A 16,917-nucleotide genomic window follows, 5' to 3' on the forward strand; every position below is an offset into this window, starting at 1 on the left:
AGTCTACTACAACTTTCATTAAGATTACTCCCGTTAAAATGTAATATATTTTTACTAACGATTTTATAAAAAAAACATACATACATACATTCATAAAAAAACGTATGGACAGGGGAAGACGCAATAATACATAGTAGGTGTTGCCGATACATGGAAAATAGGTATAAACGTAAAAAATAAAGCGAAATATTTTCCACTGCGAACAGAAAAAACAGGTGTTGTCGGTGCAACATCGGGACCATACTAAATCCGCCACCGCGTATGGATATAAAAATCGTAAGTAAAAATATATTATTTTTTAATGAGAGTAATCTAAATGAAAGTTGTAGTAGACTAAAATACGAACACATGGATATAAAGATTGTTGAAATCCGAGATCATATGAAGAAGTTATGACGTTCAGAACACATGACCTAAGCAACCAAGTAGTCGAGATCGCGATGAATATAAGCATCAAAAGCCCATACACCTCATTAATGAATGTCCCATGTAAAATTTCGTGAGAAAAAACTAAAAAATCATTCATAAGTACTGAATGATTACAAAAAAAATGACTTATTTGCAAAAAAAAAAAAAAAAAAAAAGGACTAAATATGTACAAAAATATTAAGGACTAAATGTGTACAAAGTGAGAAATATATTACCCTATTAAGTCATTTTTACCGGGTAACCTGGAGTAGCCGGTCATAAGGACCGAATGTATACAGTTTAACAAGTTGAAGGGGTAAATGTGGACGAAAAAAGAACTCAATGACCAAATGTGTACAAATCGAAAAATATATTACCCTTTTAAGTCATTATCCCTTACTTTTACTTTGTTTATGTTTATGACGTTTTTTATATATTTAAGATTTTTTTTTGAAGTTTTTATAACTTCATTCGAAATGCCAAGCATATTGTCCATCACGCAATGTAAAGCGCGTGGAATGAAAAGAACAAAATCGGCCATTAAACTTCTACCTTGCGCCATTACCGTCAATAAAACATCGCTTTCCTTGACTCCCTCCTCTGTATGTGCGTGTATATATATAATTAGAACGCAAACACCAAATTCCGTATTAAATTAAATTGGAAATTTCCTCTGTTTCCCTATTTTTCGCCGTCGACGACCAACCAGGAATTAGAAATCGAAAAAAAAAGACCTGCGGTAACATGCCCTGTGCCGTTGCACCAACGAACTCGCCGGTGTTCTTATCGTCACCGATGTTTGGTAAACCGATGATCTCTCCGTCATCATCGCTCTCTCTCCGTCATACATCTCCGGCGCCGTCACCTCCGTCGTCATACCTTCATAACCCTACCAATGGATATAAGGAAGGAAAGATTATCAGTTGTGATTCGAATCCCTCGCCGTCGGTTGTCTTGAAGAGGAAGAGGCCGGCGAGGATTCAGATTCCATTTGCACCGTTGAGTCTTATGGATGAGGTTGCGAAACCGAACGATGAAGTGGCGGAGATCGATGAGGAAGGGGAGGAGTATTCTGTGTATTGTAAAAGAGGGAAAAGGGGAGCCATGGAGGACCGATATTCTGCCGTTGTTGATCTCCAAGGAGATACCAAACAGGTATATATGCTTTGATTTCAAATTATTTTGATTTGTTGCTAAAACTATTATCATCTGCGTTATCAAACACAATAAACTTTGTAATCGGTTTCAGTCTCGTAACGTAAATCAATAAGATCTACCGAAATTGGACTAAATTTAATCCAATCAACATGAAGAAGTCCAGTATTCATGAAAATTTTCAGCATCGATCGCCATATTCTTCTTGAGCAGTGCTTCGTTGTTTCGCCATTGACGTATCTAAATCGTTTATACATGATGATTATAGGCCTTTTTTGGTGTTTTTGATGGGCATGGAGGGGAAAAGGCTGCAGAATTCTCAGCAAAGCATCTGCATAGCAACATCATCTCCAAAATAGCAAACAGATGTGAATATGAAATCGCAGAAGCTGTTAGAGAGGGATATCTCGCAACAGACTCGGAATTTCTAAAAGAAGACATCAATGGGGGAACTTGCTGTGTGACTGCATTGATTCGTAAGGGCAACCTCATAGTCTCCAATGCAGGTGACTGTCGTGCAGTTATGAGCCGAGGTGGAGTTGCAGAAGCTCTCACTGTCGATCACAAACCTTCAAGGAATGACGAAAAAGATAGAATCGAGTCCATGGTAAGAACTAATTTAGACCCATTCCTTCTTGAATGTGGTTGTGATGACTGATATCAATCAATATACTCATAAAAGGAATGAAGTCTTAGTGATTTGATTTTGATGAATGTTGATTTTAGGGTGGATATGTTGATTGTCGCAATGGCGTTTGGAGAATACAAGGTTCACTTGCGGTATCAAGAGGAATTGGAGACAAACATCTCAAGAAATGGGTGATTTCAGAACCAGAAACAAAAATCCTCCAAATTACACACGAATGCGAGTTCTTAATCCTTGCTTCAGATGGAATCTGGGATACGGTAAATGCTTGTTATGATTATTTTACAAATATTTTTGTAAACATTATTAATCCAGATAAAAAAAAAAGGAAATGTAATTTTTACACCGAATAATTGTTAATTACATCTTTTCAGGTGAGTAATCAAGAAGCAGTTGACATTATTCGCCCTTTTTGTGTGGGAATCGAAAAGTCTGATCTTTTTTCCGCTTGTAAGAAGCTGGTCGGCTTATCGACATCAAGGGGTTCGTACGATGACATGAGTGTTATGATTATTAGATTGTCTAATTTCACTTCTTGAACATATAACAAATAGATCAACCCAACATCAGTTACATACAAATTATTGGATGTTTAGAGTCGATAGATATAAATTATTGTTTATTCTTTTTTTAATCCTAATTCCTACACAATCTAATGTTTTTCCCGTTTATGTATTCTTATTTGATGAGATTCGTGAAATGAAATTACATACATGGTATGCCCCCATTTTTGGGGTCATAATGAAAGTAAAAATGTTTGTACTTTGTGCTTGTATTTTTATTCAATTTGATATTGTGACAAAAAATTAAAAAAAATAATATTTGGTATTTAAATAAAGGGATTAAGTCAAATAGATTCTCGTTTTTAACCCTACATTAAGTTTAAGAAAATATTATAGAAAATAATAATTAATGAAACTATATAATTTAATGATTCGTTGATAAACATTAGGTAAAAAGTATTATAAATGAAAATATACATTTAAAGATAAATGTTTAACAATTGATCATAGTATTTTTTTTATTTTTTTTTCTTTTGTTATTAGAGAAAAAGACAAATATGAGCATATTCTTATGAGTATTTTTACAAAATAAGCAAAAAAGAAAAAAAAAACATTTTTTACAAAATAATCACCAAATTTGCAATTGACCTATTTTGAAATCATTGTTTGCTGTGAAATTTGTCCTCCTAAAATATGCAATTTTTTAACATCTTTAATCTCTTTTACACAGTGTTTTTTCTTTTGAAAAATCTTCCTCAACCTAAAACTTCATTTTCGCACTATGAAGTTTATTTATGCTACAAATTTGGTATTTGAAGATCCCACAATAAAAGGAACTTCAACCTTTTTGATGTTTATAAACACAAATTGTCATATTACAATTTAGCATTGAAAATTTGCAACTTGGCATGGAGAAATCGTAATTGACATTGCTAATGTCAAATAGCAAGTTGGCATTATGAAATTAATAGCAAATTAGCATTGCTAAATTGATAAACTTTTATTGGATTTTATTTTTGGATATCATAGTAAAAAAACAAATTCGCTGTAAATAGTGATTTCTCAGTGGTCTATTACGAAATTTGTAGTTATTTTGTAGAAACTAGAAATTAGTTGGCTATTTTGTGAAAAACCATTATTATATTTGTACTTTTCTTGTGTGAAAAGCCATTATTATATTTATAATTTTCTCTAGTTTTTTTATCTATTATATTATAACTATAAATAATATATCTAAATTGAAGCACAAGGTCAAATAAGTGAGCCTTGGTAGGTGGATCACATAGTTGGTTTTGTTTGGAACATGAAAAAACTGTGCTGCTGGTTCTAATTCATTTTATATTCAAGTAACACCTGGTCAACCGGGTGATGCCTGCCACTCTGTTCTAAACCAATGCTTTTGACTCTTTTTTTTGGGGATCACATCTTCTTGCCATTGACCATAACAAACCTACGTCCAAATAATTTTGTTTTTAAGAAATTAAGTTATAATTTACAAATAATATTTCATAAAAGTGGATAAATAGATGTTAAATGATTTCCGCATCTATTTACTATCACTCGTGTTTTTTTTTTCTAAAATCATAAGAAAATTTTGCATGCTTTGTAACAAAAATGAATGGTGATTGTATATTTAGTTAAAGAAAATAATACAGCAAAATAATTGTAATTCTTAATTATCAATCGTCATATGAATCTTTGAACTTTGATTGGAATTCATATATATCCAATAGAATTGTGTTTTTCCATTTCGTGCAGTAATCTTATGAAAAGGTTTTGAGGGTATGTCTCAAAATTATCATAACTGTCATTTTAATTTAGATATCCTTACCGTAACAACCCTTCAAAAGTTATATTGAATCATGAATATCAAAGATTGAATATTAAAGGTGAAAGGGGTGGTGATATTTTTACTTATTAAAATTAGATGACACATAGAAATTACATAAGCTTTTGTAATTCTTACAATTTTGAATTTTCAGTGTGTATGAGTGGGGTGTGTTGTCATCCTTTAACTACCAGCCATCTTTTAACTAAAAAAATATAAAGCTTAAATCTCATGCAATGTATTATATGTGATGCTAATGCAATGTATTATATGTGATGCTAATGGTACAAATCTATGTCTCATTCAAAAAAGACAAAACTGCAAATTTAGTCCTTGTGGTTACAAAAATCTTTGGATAGGGTCAAAAAAGTTTTTAACATGGCAGGTCCAAAATCAAGGTTTTTCTGAGTTTTTGGTCCCTGATACACTTGAAAAGTCGATTTTACCCTTTTCATTTCTTTTTTCTATTTTCTTTATTTAATTTGGTATTTAAATAATTAAAAAAAACTAAAATCTCTCTCTCTCTCTAGATCACCCACAACCCAATCACCAGCTTCATCTTCTCTAGTGTTTCTTCACATGTACCTCCATAGAAAAATCCACACATTGGGACTAACATCTGCATCAAATGAAACTAAACTTGATGATAATACCTTCATCAAAATCGCCTTCCACCCCATTACCGGAGATGCTATCAGAACCCTAAATCTAACGCCACTGCCGCCATCATTTGGGATAAATCAATCGCAGGAAGCAACGACAGTGTTTATCACTCTTCTCCTCGTTGATCTCTGAATATCAAATCGATGGTCTTGTATCCCTGGAACGTTGTTTCCTTGATCTACTTCATGGTTCAACCTTCAAAGTATCTGGGTCTAAACCTTCATCATCTGGGTTTCAAAATTCTAATCGTGTAAATCGAGGTGGGATTTGAAGTCAAGTGGTAGGTTCTTTTTAATTTCAGTTATCATTCTTAGATTTGAGTTAGAATTTGAGTTGCAGGTTAGATTTTAAGTTTAAGCTCTTGGTTTTGATTTGAGGTTAGAATTAGATTTCAACAATGGTGGTGGATGTCGTGATTGGTTGTTGTTGGCGGAGGTGAACTGTGGTGTTTGTTGGAGGTGGACAATGGTCCTGTTGTGACAACCCGAAACTTCTATCTTGTACCTTAGTCAAATTCTATCAATGTTAAACTCGTTTCAGCTATCTTTAGCATTGTTTTGAGCCTGTTTGGATGATCTAAAGCCTTGTACAACCAAAGTTTGAATTAGGGATGGGTTGGTTTAAGATTTAGGGTTGCAAATAGGCCAAACACTCCATCAAAAGGAGTGTGTGGCCACACACATGAGTGTGTGGCCGCACACCCGAGTGTATGGCCGCACACATGAGTGTGTGGCCGCACACCCGAGTGTATGGCCGCACACACGAGTGTGTGGCCGCACACCCATCCTCCAGCCACACACTCATCCCTATTTATATAGGGTGACCCCTTCACTCATTCCTTTCATTTGGCTGCACTCTACTTTCTCTCTCTACTTTCTCTCTCTACTTTCTCTCTCTAAAAACTTCATCCAAGAACGCTCTTAAGGCCTCAAAAACGTGATTTTTCCATCACCTAGCTTACCATACATGAAGGACCCATTGATCTAAGCCCTTAACCATCAAAGTTCATCATGTTCTTCATCACATGAAGGTGTACGGCCGCACACCTTCATAAGGTGGTCGTACACACCTTAAAGCTCTCTAAAGTGAAGAGTTTGGCCTTCATTCACTAGTAGGACTTGGTATTAGCACTAGAACATCTAAAAATCGACATTTCGGGCATAAATGAGGAGTGTACGGCCGCACACACCCTCTGTACGGCCGCACACACAGCCTGGCCGCACACACACCCTAATGACCATACACCTCCTTTGTTTGATCACATAAGGTCCTGACAAGCGTTACCAAGTCTTTAGGGTGGTTTCCTGTCATGTTTTGTCATGGAATACCTAAATCTAATACATATATGTGCTATTATATGTTACTAGGATCCACTTGAGTGCGAAACCTCAATTAACACTCAACACTCGTAACCGATCATCCGCTCGATCATCTGTCAAACAGTGAGTTCATACCCCTACATTTTCCGTGTTTTTAATGTTTTCAGGAGGGGAATACAAGCCAAACGCTAAGTATTTTGTTAAAGTTTTAAACTTATTAATGCAGTCCAACGATTTCCACGTTTAATAACATATTCGGATATTTTATCTCTTTTTGTAATATGTTGAACATAAGGGAAACTTCTATTTGGGAAATCCAACTTCATAGCTTTCAGAAAGGTTTTTACAAAGCATTTTCCATATCAACTCTAATAAACTATAATGGGTATAGTTTGGGATAACCCTCTAGGCAGTCTCTACTTAATCAGATTTCATAAATGAATATATATATAAACTATGGCAGATTTAGTTTATGTTATATGTTTTCTCAGAAGTATAAAGTACATTTATTCAAGGATAATTACTGTTTTATACTGATTTCTCGCTAGTAAACTAGATTCTACAGAATTGTGAGGCGCTACTTCAATACTGTACCCTTAGGTGTATAGTGATACATCATTTTAGTATAACTAGAGTCTCCTGGAGGGAGAGCGTGAGATTTGTGAATAGATCTATTCGGGACTGACAATACCACACCAGAACTGCTAGCTACAGTTAGGCGGGCACGTCTGTGGTGAACAAATGTCATTTAGCTTAACGCCTGAAGAACGTTATAAAGGTCTCTCGGTCATATCAAGTATGGTTATACGACTCGCAAATAAGTATAAACCAATTTTGTTTACGGACTCTACCCTTCATTAGTTTTATTTTGATTAATAAAACTACTTTCATATATATACTGATAGTAATCATGGGTTTTCAAAACTTACGTCTCTACCTCTAGTACGGATAACATGTTTTGAGGGAAACTATAGGATTTTCCCAAGATAATGTTGGGTTTTGAGCATTCTAACAGTCCTATGGTGTACATGCAACCCTATAAACCTTGGATCTATGTTTTCTCTATTATACATGCAAATATTAAATATTCCAAGGTTTCATCCTAACTAGCATATTATGAAGCACTTATACTACAAAGTTCTAGTTAGATGACATACCTTTTGATGTAGCTTGATGTCTTCAAGCTTTAACAGCTTAGCCCCAATAGTGTGGAAGCCTCAAATGGAATCACAAATCACCAAAACACCTTGGAAGAACTTGAGAGAATATGTATGCACACTAAAATCGGCCCACTCTTATTTTCACACACTTGTGCCAATTTTGTGAGCCAAGGACCCCTTTATATATTATGGAGGATTAGGGTTACATCCATGTAAACCCTAATACCCATGACCTTTCATTTACATAGGATCCATGGGTTAAAAGCTCCATGGACCATCCATGAAAGCTTAGCCCAACCTAAATGAACTTGGCCCATTCCATATATATAAGAGTCCATATTTAATTAGTTCTTTTTGATCACTTAATTAATTCTAAATTAATTCTTGATCAATACTAATTAAATAATATGATTCCATATTAATATATTAGAACTTATAATATATTAATATAAATCATAAATATACTATTCTCAAAAGACTATCCATATAAATTGTGTCGGTGAAGTGCAACCCAAATGGACCATGTTGGGTCGGGTCAAGTACATACCAAATATAGTTATGGACTTAGACATTAATCCAACAGTCTCCCACTTGGATAAGTCTAAAACTATTATGGAGTATGACTTCAAAACCTAACTGACAATCGTAGCTCTTAAAGCCGCTGTCGAACTCTGACCTTGTCAATGACTTGTCCATTAGATAAGGGATCATATATTCCTCCATTCTAGATATCATATGGACTGAGACATGGATTATAATCATTCTCTCTGTCTATTTGTTGTTTCTCGATTTTCGATTTATGATGACTGACTGATTGAACAAATTAAAATCAGTCCTGGCTTGGCCAAGCACTCACATGTGTCATCGCTAAATCATCGAGGGGCCCACAGATATCGCTTTTATCCCGAAGGTAAAAGGAATGGATAAACTTGGACTCATATGGCTTGTTCTACTACTTGTTGAATCATACACAAAGGCACGTTTTATAACATCGAGTTACCAAATGCGTTTTCGTGCAATCAATGTATAACCAACTCATAGTAACAACTCATATCTCTAGGTTTGAAGAATATAAGATATTATCGTCTCATGATCACTCGTGATAAAATCCATGAAGTGATTCAAATGAGCGCAGGTTGAATCCAATACTCAGAACTTATGAGCACTCATGAGTGTTGTAGCACCACTTTGTCCACCAACTTGGACCTCTACAAACCAACCCATGACAGTCTTGATTCATATCTACTTCCAACATATGACCGACTGTGGATGGTTTGAATAACTTAATCATTCAGGAAGAGCGACTTAGATATTCTGGAAGTCAAAACATGCAAAGTGAAACACAAGAATAAATGAATCAAATATGGTATCAAACCCTATGAATATAAATAAACACTTTTATTTATCACCATACTGATTACTCATTATTCATTGTTTCGGTTTTATCAACTTTATACTTGAATTAAAAACACTAGTTGTCCCATGCTCCAAGCATGTACACTATGTTTTTCTTAAACAATAGCTTTGACATACACCAAGTATGCACTCTATGTTTGTCTATGATCCTTACTTTGTGAAATAAACCAATTGAACATAATTTCAATGATTCTAATTTCACACTCCCAAATCCTTATCGAAAAATGTGAGAATTTCAAATTCCTATCATTTATCGAAATCTGTTTAGATTTTAAACTTATATGCACCGACCCTCCTGTAATGAATATGTACAAAGTCACAAAGACTTGTCAACAGTCATTATAAGGTATTCCAATGGAGATCAACTCCATGGAAACTAAGTCTCATATTCAAAGTACATTGCATTGGACATGCTTCTTGCATTAAGTTTTCTAATCTTACACAGATAACTTCCACCTATGGAGACAACTCCATATTCTCATTTTGACTATCACTTCTGAATAAGAGATGCCTCTTTTCAGAATATGTCAATATGGTCTTTCCAAAATTAGCACTATACTTCCAACTGTCCCTGAACAACCAATCTTTGGTAAACCTCAGATTGTCCTCGACAATTGCTTAATCCTTTTAGTCATATCCCATTCTAGACCTTTTCCCTTCTTAATGCCTCTGGGCATTTGGAAAAATTTAGAAATGACAAATATTATAGCACATGCAATCGATCCTGTACCCAAAGCAAATGGTACACGATTCATGATGTCTCACATAAAGACATGATTCTAGACCAGTCTTTTGCTACAATATTTTTATTTGCCATGTTTTCAAAATTTGACTATGAAGAGGGATGCCGTAATCATAATCGAATTTTGAGAACGCAATATATAGAATTTCCTTAAGTTGAACCAATCCAACATGAAATTCATATATATATTCTTGACTAAAGATGATTAAGGTCTCAATCTAAGCCTTTAGAACTGAAATGAAGTATATCCTCTCCCTTAATTATAGCAAAACAACTTTTTCAATCCCTGCAGCCTCACGAATTGAAACTTTTGTTTTCTATAATTAACATTGCTAACTTGCAACACTAACAATAATTATCATGCTCCCACTAACATGATGATTATTAGCATAACACTTATGCTCCCACTAGCTTTGACATATACTCAGAAATCAGCTGGACTTCTTGAAATTAATACTTTATTGACTTTCTTACCAAAGTTCAGATTTCTGATACGAGATGCTTTGATAAAACTTTATCAAAATCATACACCTTTCCTTAGATAGCATGCATGTGTGTCTAAACAATTTCAGAACTATGAAAAGGGATGCCGTAATCATAGTCTCAATTGTTTAGACCTTTTGCCATCTGCTTCAAATCTACTTGGTGGAAGTGTTTCCTCACCATCATTTTCATGAATCGGAGAGAAACCTTATGACCCTTAGATTTTATGGTGTATGTGTTCTTATCCATGTGAATCGTCAAAACCATAGTCACAAGACAAGGATAATGACAAATCCAAACTCATATGGACTGAACTTATGCAATCTTAACTTCTTGCCATCTGGCAGTACAAGGCCTGCCATTGCTTCAAAGTTGTTATGCAACCAATTGAGAACTTTCAGAACTCCTATGCAAAGCCAACTTTAACTGGAATGGGCACAGAATATGTCAACACGATAGGTTATAAACCTCAAGTCGTGTGCTAGTGAAGAACCTCAGGTTTTATTCTTGATTAGTTCTTGAAATTCTTTTTAGGATCTTTAAGACTCCCACTATCCTCTTGACATATAAGACTATCTTGCCAAATATTCAAGAGATAGTGCGGATTCTTTATCAAGACAAACACTTCACACAATTGGCCTTAGTTGGTCTTTGTTTTATCCAAAACATCACAACTTACCAATTTCAAATGTACAAGAGTAGGACACTTTTACTCTTACATTTGACAAGTGTTTTAAACCTTTCTTTAAGATATGTCACTCAAGTTACAATCTTGGAGTATGACTCTAATAATTGTTTTGGAACGAAGTATGACTCATCTTCCTGATCTAACCATTTCAACAATTCATGACTCCTCTTCTTAGTCATAAGAATGCACTAAGATGACCTTTAGAGGACTAATTGTGATATGATTTCTAAATCATTAAGATGATCACAAACATGATACTAAAGTACTCTCCCATCTTTTCAGATTTGAGAAACTTTTATCTTTCTGCCTAATTTGATTCTTCCCATTCGTTCTGCCATACATTGAGACTTTTCCAATGTTTCAGAATTATACTTAAACTTGTAAGTATAACCATATTTACTAAACTTTAGTAAATCAAATAGTCTTAACGAGCTTTGTGGTGGACATGACCAGTGCACAAGAATGTGTACTCGATCCCTTTAGTCCTTCACTTGACTCACACATCCATGTGAACAAGTAATTAGTCTTGATTTTCCAATGCTTGAAAGTTCTCTTTCATCATACTATTCAACTTGCATGATTCCAAGTTTCGGTCCAATTGAAACTTGGGCGATGAGGTACTTTCCTGATTTGGTAAATTTAGACACTACCACAAATGAAAGAATCAAATCCATTTTCCAATATTGCTGTCAGTGAAATCATATAAGCAACAATTTTCCACAAATGCCATTGTAAGGATACTTCAAATAAATAAAATTAAACAATTTTCTTTTATTTTAAAACTTTGCGGAAAAACTTATCCTTACAATCCACATGGAAAATTGTTGTTATCTATTCCTTAGCAATATATCATAACTTCTTAAGCAACTGCTCAAAATTCTGATGCGATCGAAATCCACCTTCGCGATCAGAATCAGCATATACTTCCTTTAAGATTTCTCTCTATTCTTTGATTCTTAAAACATCAACATGTGACCCAGTCACATCATGTAATGAGGATCTCAGAATAGAACTTAACAGAGTTAGATAATGGGCTCTACCTGATGTAGAGTCAAACTTATTGACTTTAACATCCTTAGGTAAATTTGGCAACTTTGCAATCAACGCCCCTTCCTTTGGCAAAATAAACATATGGACCCTTTGGTAATGGGACTATCTCAGACTTAGCCTTTCTCTTTACCATTTGGTCAACCGGGTTGACTATGGCCAATCCCTTTCCATTGGGAAGAGAATGCTTTTTCTGGATTTCCAGTGTCACCATTGTCACTGTCCATAAAGTTTTTGGGAAGTTGATCTTCTAATCAAATTTACTTCACTATCGTTCCAAATCATTGTTGATTCAGCAGCACCAAGCAAATAGATATGATCATTAAGGTTCATGTCATAGTCTGTTTCATAGTAGTCCCAAAGTAACTCACTATGTGACTTAAAAAGTGATTGAACATCCAACTTTCTCAAGACTTTGACACCCAACTCTCCCGGCTTGTCAATATGTGACTTCATCTCTAAGATGTGATCACACATAGACCTTGCTTGCCATTAGGGCTTGAGTGACCTTGAACTTGTGGGTTAGGGAGAATAATTAGAGGAGGTGGAGGAAGAGAAGTATGACTTCCATGAGCCAAACTCGGGAAGTCATATTCATTAGGAAAGCTTGGTTTGGGAAGATCATTGTTGTCTAAACCAGACATCAACAATGGGAGAAATTCACGTAAAGTTGATTTAAGTCCTTAATATAACACCCAATATGATATATTAAGGCTAGGACCCAACAAACTATTTTATAACTTGGAAGAAGGATGTCGTAATCCAAGCTATAAAATATTTGAAGGTAGGTGAATGACGATTCACCAATTTCCACCAAGATAAACGAAATGTATTGTGACTGGGATGTCGAGGATCACAAAACAAGGTGTGAAGTAACCATGCAAATATACTTGGTACCCTTAATATTTACCCCTCAATCGATATGTCGGTTAACCACACACGCTCCAACGATACTATGATAAACATTAAGTTACCCTTTGCCTACCTTGTTAAGTCCAGGTTAGTGTGCCGGTTAACCACACACGCTCCACTAACAGCTTAAACAAAGTGCAAAGTGTAATTTCATGGATTAGCACCTTATTCACATTTTCCTAAGTAACTAAGATTGAGAATTTATAAGTGTTTAGTTACTTATTATATATCATTATACTTATAATGAAGGGAGAATTATAGTCCTTGTCCTACCGGTTCGGCTAACGACCCTCCACCTGTCAAGGAAGCGGTGAGTGAGAGTGGACATCCATTAAACTGCCATTTTATAGGCATTAACCTTATACCCCCCTTATAGACCGGCTTCGTGAATGAGGCCTACTATTGGTAAGACGACTTGCTCTTATACATATAATATATTAAACTTTTAATATTATAATAGTATAAGGGTGTATTTTAGACATTTAAAATACTTGGTGGTTTAATCTATTAATTAAACTAAACTTTTAATTTAATTAAACTCAAACCATATATTTATGGATTAATAATACTCTTTTAATTAACCGCTTTAATTAACTATTAATAAAGTCCTTAAGAGTTAATTTGAACTATTCAACAAAACATCATAATTCCAATTATTAAACTCAAAAGTAAAACCATTTAATTAATTGTTTAAGTTATGAACCCAAGAGTTTTAGAATTCAATTCTTTTTTTCATAAAAAACTTTTCTCAAATTCCAAAACTTGAGGGCAAGTTTTGTAATTCTTGAAAACCTTTGGATTCCATAACTTATGGAATTAATGGTGTTTTATGATGAAACTTTCCATGTTCCATAACTTAAGAACAAGTTATGGAATTCTTTAAAACATTAACACCAAATTTTGTAACTCCATAAAAAACTTTGAATCAATTTTTTTTTTTTTTAAAAAAACTTTCATATCCATAACTTATGGAAGTTTCAAAAACCCTTAAGATCACAACTTTAAAAAAAACTTTTGAGCTCCAAAATTTTATGACAAAATATGTAACTCCTTAAAACATTTAGATCAAACTTTTAAAACTAATAAAATAATCATATCATTTTATCTTTTACTAAATTTGACCTAATTCAACTCATATAACAAATGATTCAAATTTTACAAATAATTCGTTTTTCACAAAACAATTAATTATCTTAAAATTTGACAAACGTCATGTTTTTTTTTTCCTTTTTTTTCAACTTGAAAATAAAACATTTGCATCAATATAACAGAAAACAACCCAAGGCTCTGATACCACTGTTGGGTTTTGAGCATTCTAACACTCCTATGGTGTACATGCAACCCTATAAACCTTGGATCTATGTTTTCTCTATTATACATGCAAATATTAAATATTCCAAGGTTTTATCCTAACTATCATATTATGAAGCACCTATACTACAAAGTTCTAGTTAGATGACATACCTTTTGATGTAGCTTGATGTCTTCAAGCTTTAACAGCTTAGCCCCAATAGTGTGGAAGCCTCAAATGGAATCACAAATCACCAAAACACCTTGGAAGAACTTGAGAGAATATGTATGCACACTAAAATCGGCCCACTCTTATTTTCACACACTTGTGCCAATTTTGTGAGCCAAGGACCCCTTTATATATTATGGAGGATTAGGGTTACATCCATGTAAACCCTAATACCCATGACCTTTCATTTACATAGGATCCATGGGTTAAAAGCTCCATGGACCATCCATGAAAGCTTAGCCCAACCTAAATGAACTTGGCCCATTCCATATATATAAGAGTCCATATTTAATTAGTTCTTTTTGATCACTTAATTAATTCTAAATTAATTCTTGATCAATACTAATTAAATAATATGATTCCATATTAATATATTAGAACTTATAATATATTAATATAAATCATAAATATACTATTCTCAAAAGACTATCCATATAAATTGTGTCGGTGAAGTGCAACCCAAATGGACCATGCCGGGTCGGGTCAAGTACATACCAAATATAGTTATGGACTTAGACATTAATCCAACAGATAACACCGACATTTCTAAAACTGATGGTTTAATTTCTACTAATAGACACTCTTTCAAAACCGCTTTTCATAAGAAAATATAGGATTTTCTTGAGGAACACTCTTCAAAAGGATTCAAAGAACATTTCTCTCTAAAAACTAAAATGCTTATGAACTCACCAGCTTTATGCTGATATTTTCAAACTGCTTGTATTCTCAGGAAATCAGTAGTCAGGTACATGCTGGATTTTAAGAAGCTGGAGCAATAAGAGTCTTATGTTTATATTTTATATATACTCTCTAATGTAATTCCAACAAGTTTTCAAATTGATGTAAACATTTTCATATATGTATACACTGTGATGGTTGTGTTGCTATGGTTGTTATTATACATTGGTTGTGATGCTATACATGACGTCCTCCGCCCCGGAACGTTTTCGCCATCGGTTTCGGGGTGTGACAGATTAGTATCAGAGCCCTTGTTTATAGCGAACTAAGTATACCGAACCTTACATGGTATACAACTATAAATACTGAGGGGCCTAAGTGCTCTAAACTAAAAGTATAGTTTCAAAATACAAGTATTTTTATAAAAGTATATAAGTATACCCGAGTATCAGAATCCGTGTCGTAAGTAGAACAAAACAAAAGTATTTGGATGTTGGGACGCTGCGGTTAAACCTAGGCAGTTATGTAATCATGTCTAGAGTGAATATAGCCTGATCAACTATATTCAGTCGAGACATGGCCAACATGTGCTTGGGAGTGACTTTGGTGTTGCAACAGGCCTAAGACTTACCCGGTATCCATACAACTTAAAATACTATAGGAGTATTTTAGTCAGAGCCGAATACATTGTAGAAATTCATTCCTAGTGTTGCTACCTATTCGTTTCTTAGCGATAACTTACTTGCATTAGTAACTTTCCTTTGCTTATCGCTTGGTATAACACTTTATTATCAGGGTGAGATATATTCTTGCTTCATATCTCTTGGTTCGATTCAGAGGACTTACCACTGAAGGGTCCAGTTAATGGTTTGGTCTAGGCTTACATTGTAATAGTTCAATATGAGTCTTTAATGCATTTTGTGAGTTGTTTAGGTGTTTACGGTCAGGAAGTGAGTTTACGGCCGTAAACACGTTTACGCCCGTAAACCCAGTTTGCAGCCCAGACAGGTATATATAGTAGAGGTGTAGGTCTTTGTCTAGTTGTTGATGTCATAGCGTTTACAGATTATTCCATCGAGTTGTACCTGACGTTTTTATGATATAATCGTGTGCAAGCTTGATTTCTTTTCTTCTTCTACTTCTATTGTGATTGTTTGTTGCTTGATCATTGGTAAAGATCCTTTTCAGGACCTTACAATTGGTATCAGAGCAAAAACCGGTGTCAAAGCTTCATTCAATCGAGTTTTCAGTTGTTTAGACTGACATTCTTCATTGTTCGAGTTTGGTTTTAGTGTTTTCGTGGTTAAAGGGACTGAATCTACTGCAAAAACGCATTTTTGAAGAACTTCTGGGAGCTTACTGTTGACCGTAAACCCTGTTTACGGTTGTAAACTCAAGAACTTGAACAACCGTAAACTGTGAATCTTCATTAACCGTAATCTAAGCTTCATTAACCGTAAACGCTTAAACTGTAAACGTACAAACCGTAATCATCCAAACCGTAAACATAGTTTACGGTCGTAAACACCTCAACCGTAAACCCAGTTTACGGTCGTGAACACTTCAACCGTAAACCAAGTTTACGGTCGTAAACTCATTAACCATAAAAACAGTTTACGGTCGTAATCTCATCATCATCAACCGTAAACTCTTTTCTGAATTTAATTTGCTTTAATTTCAAATGGAATCTCAAAGTCAAACTCATTTTCACGAACTTGATACTGTCATGGGCACTAATACGCGTATTCCA

General features: G+C 34.4%; 1 protein-coding gene across 1 annotated transcript; it reads left to right on the top strand.

The window, feature by feature from the left end:
• The first annotated feature begins 1,068 nt into the window (after positions 1-1,068).
• Positions 1,069-2,929, top strand: LOC145157101 (putative protein phosphatase 2C 25). The gene is made up of 4 exons (XM_079076233.1): positions 1,069-1,563; positions 1,832-2,170; positions 2,290-2,469; positions 2,584-2,929. The coding sequence occupies exons 1-4, from the start codon at positions 1,153-1,155 to the stop codon at positions 2,746-2,748; spliced, it is 1,095 nt and encodes a 364-aa protein (XP_078932359.1). The 5' UTR covers positions 1,069-1,152; the 3' UTR covers positions 2,749-2,929.
• Positions 2,930-16,917: the final 13,988 nt, after the last annotated feature.

The sequence above is a fragment of the Lactuca virosa genome, chromosome 2 (genome assembly GCF_052849685.1).
Source record: "Lactuca virosa cultivar CGN04683 chromosome 2, Lactuca_virosa_CGN04683_v6, whole genome shotgun sequence".
NCBI classification, from domain to species: Eukaryota; Viridiplantae; Streptophyta; class Magnoliopsida; order Asterales; family Asteraceae; genus Lactuca; species Lactuca virosa.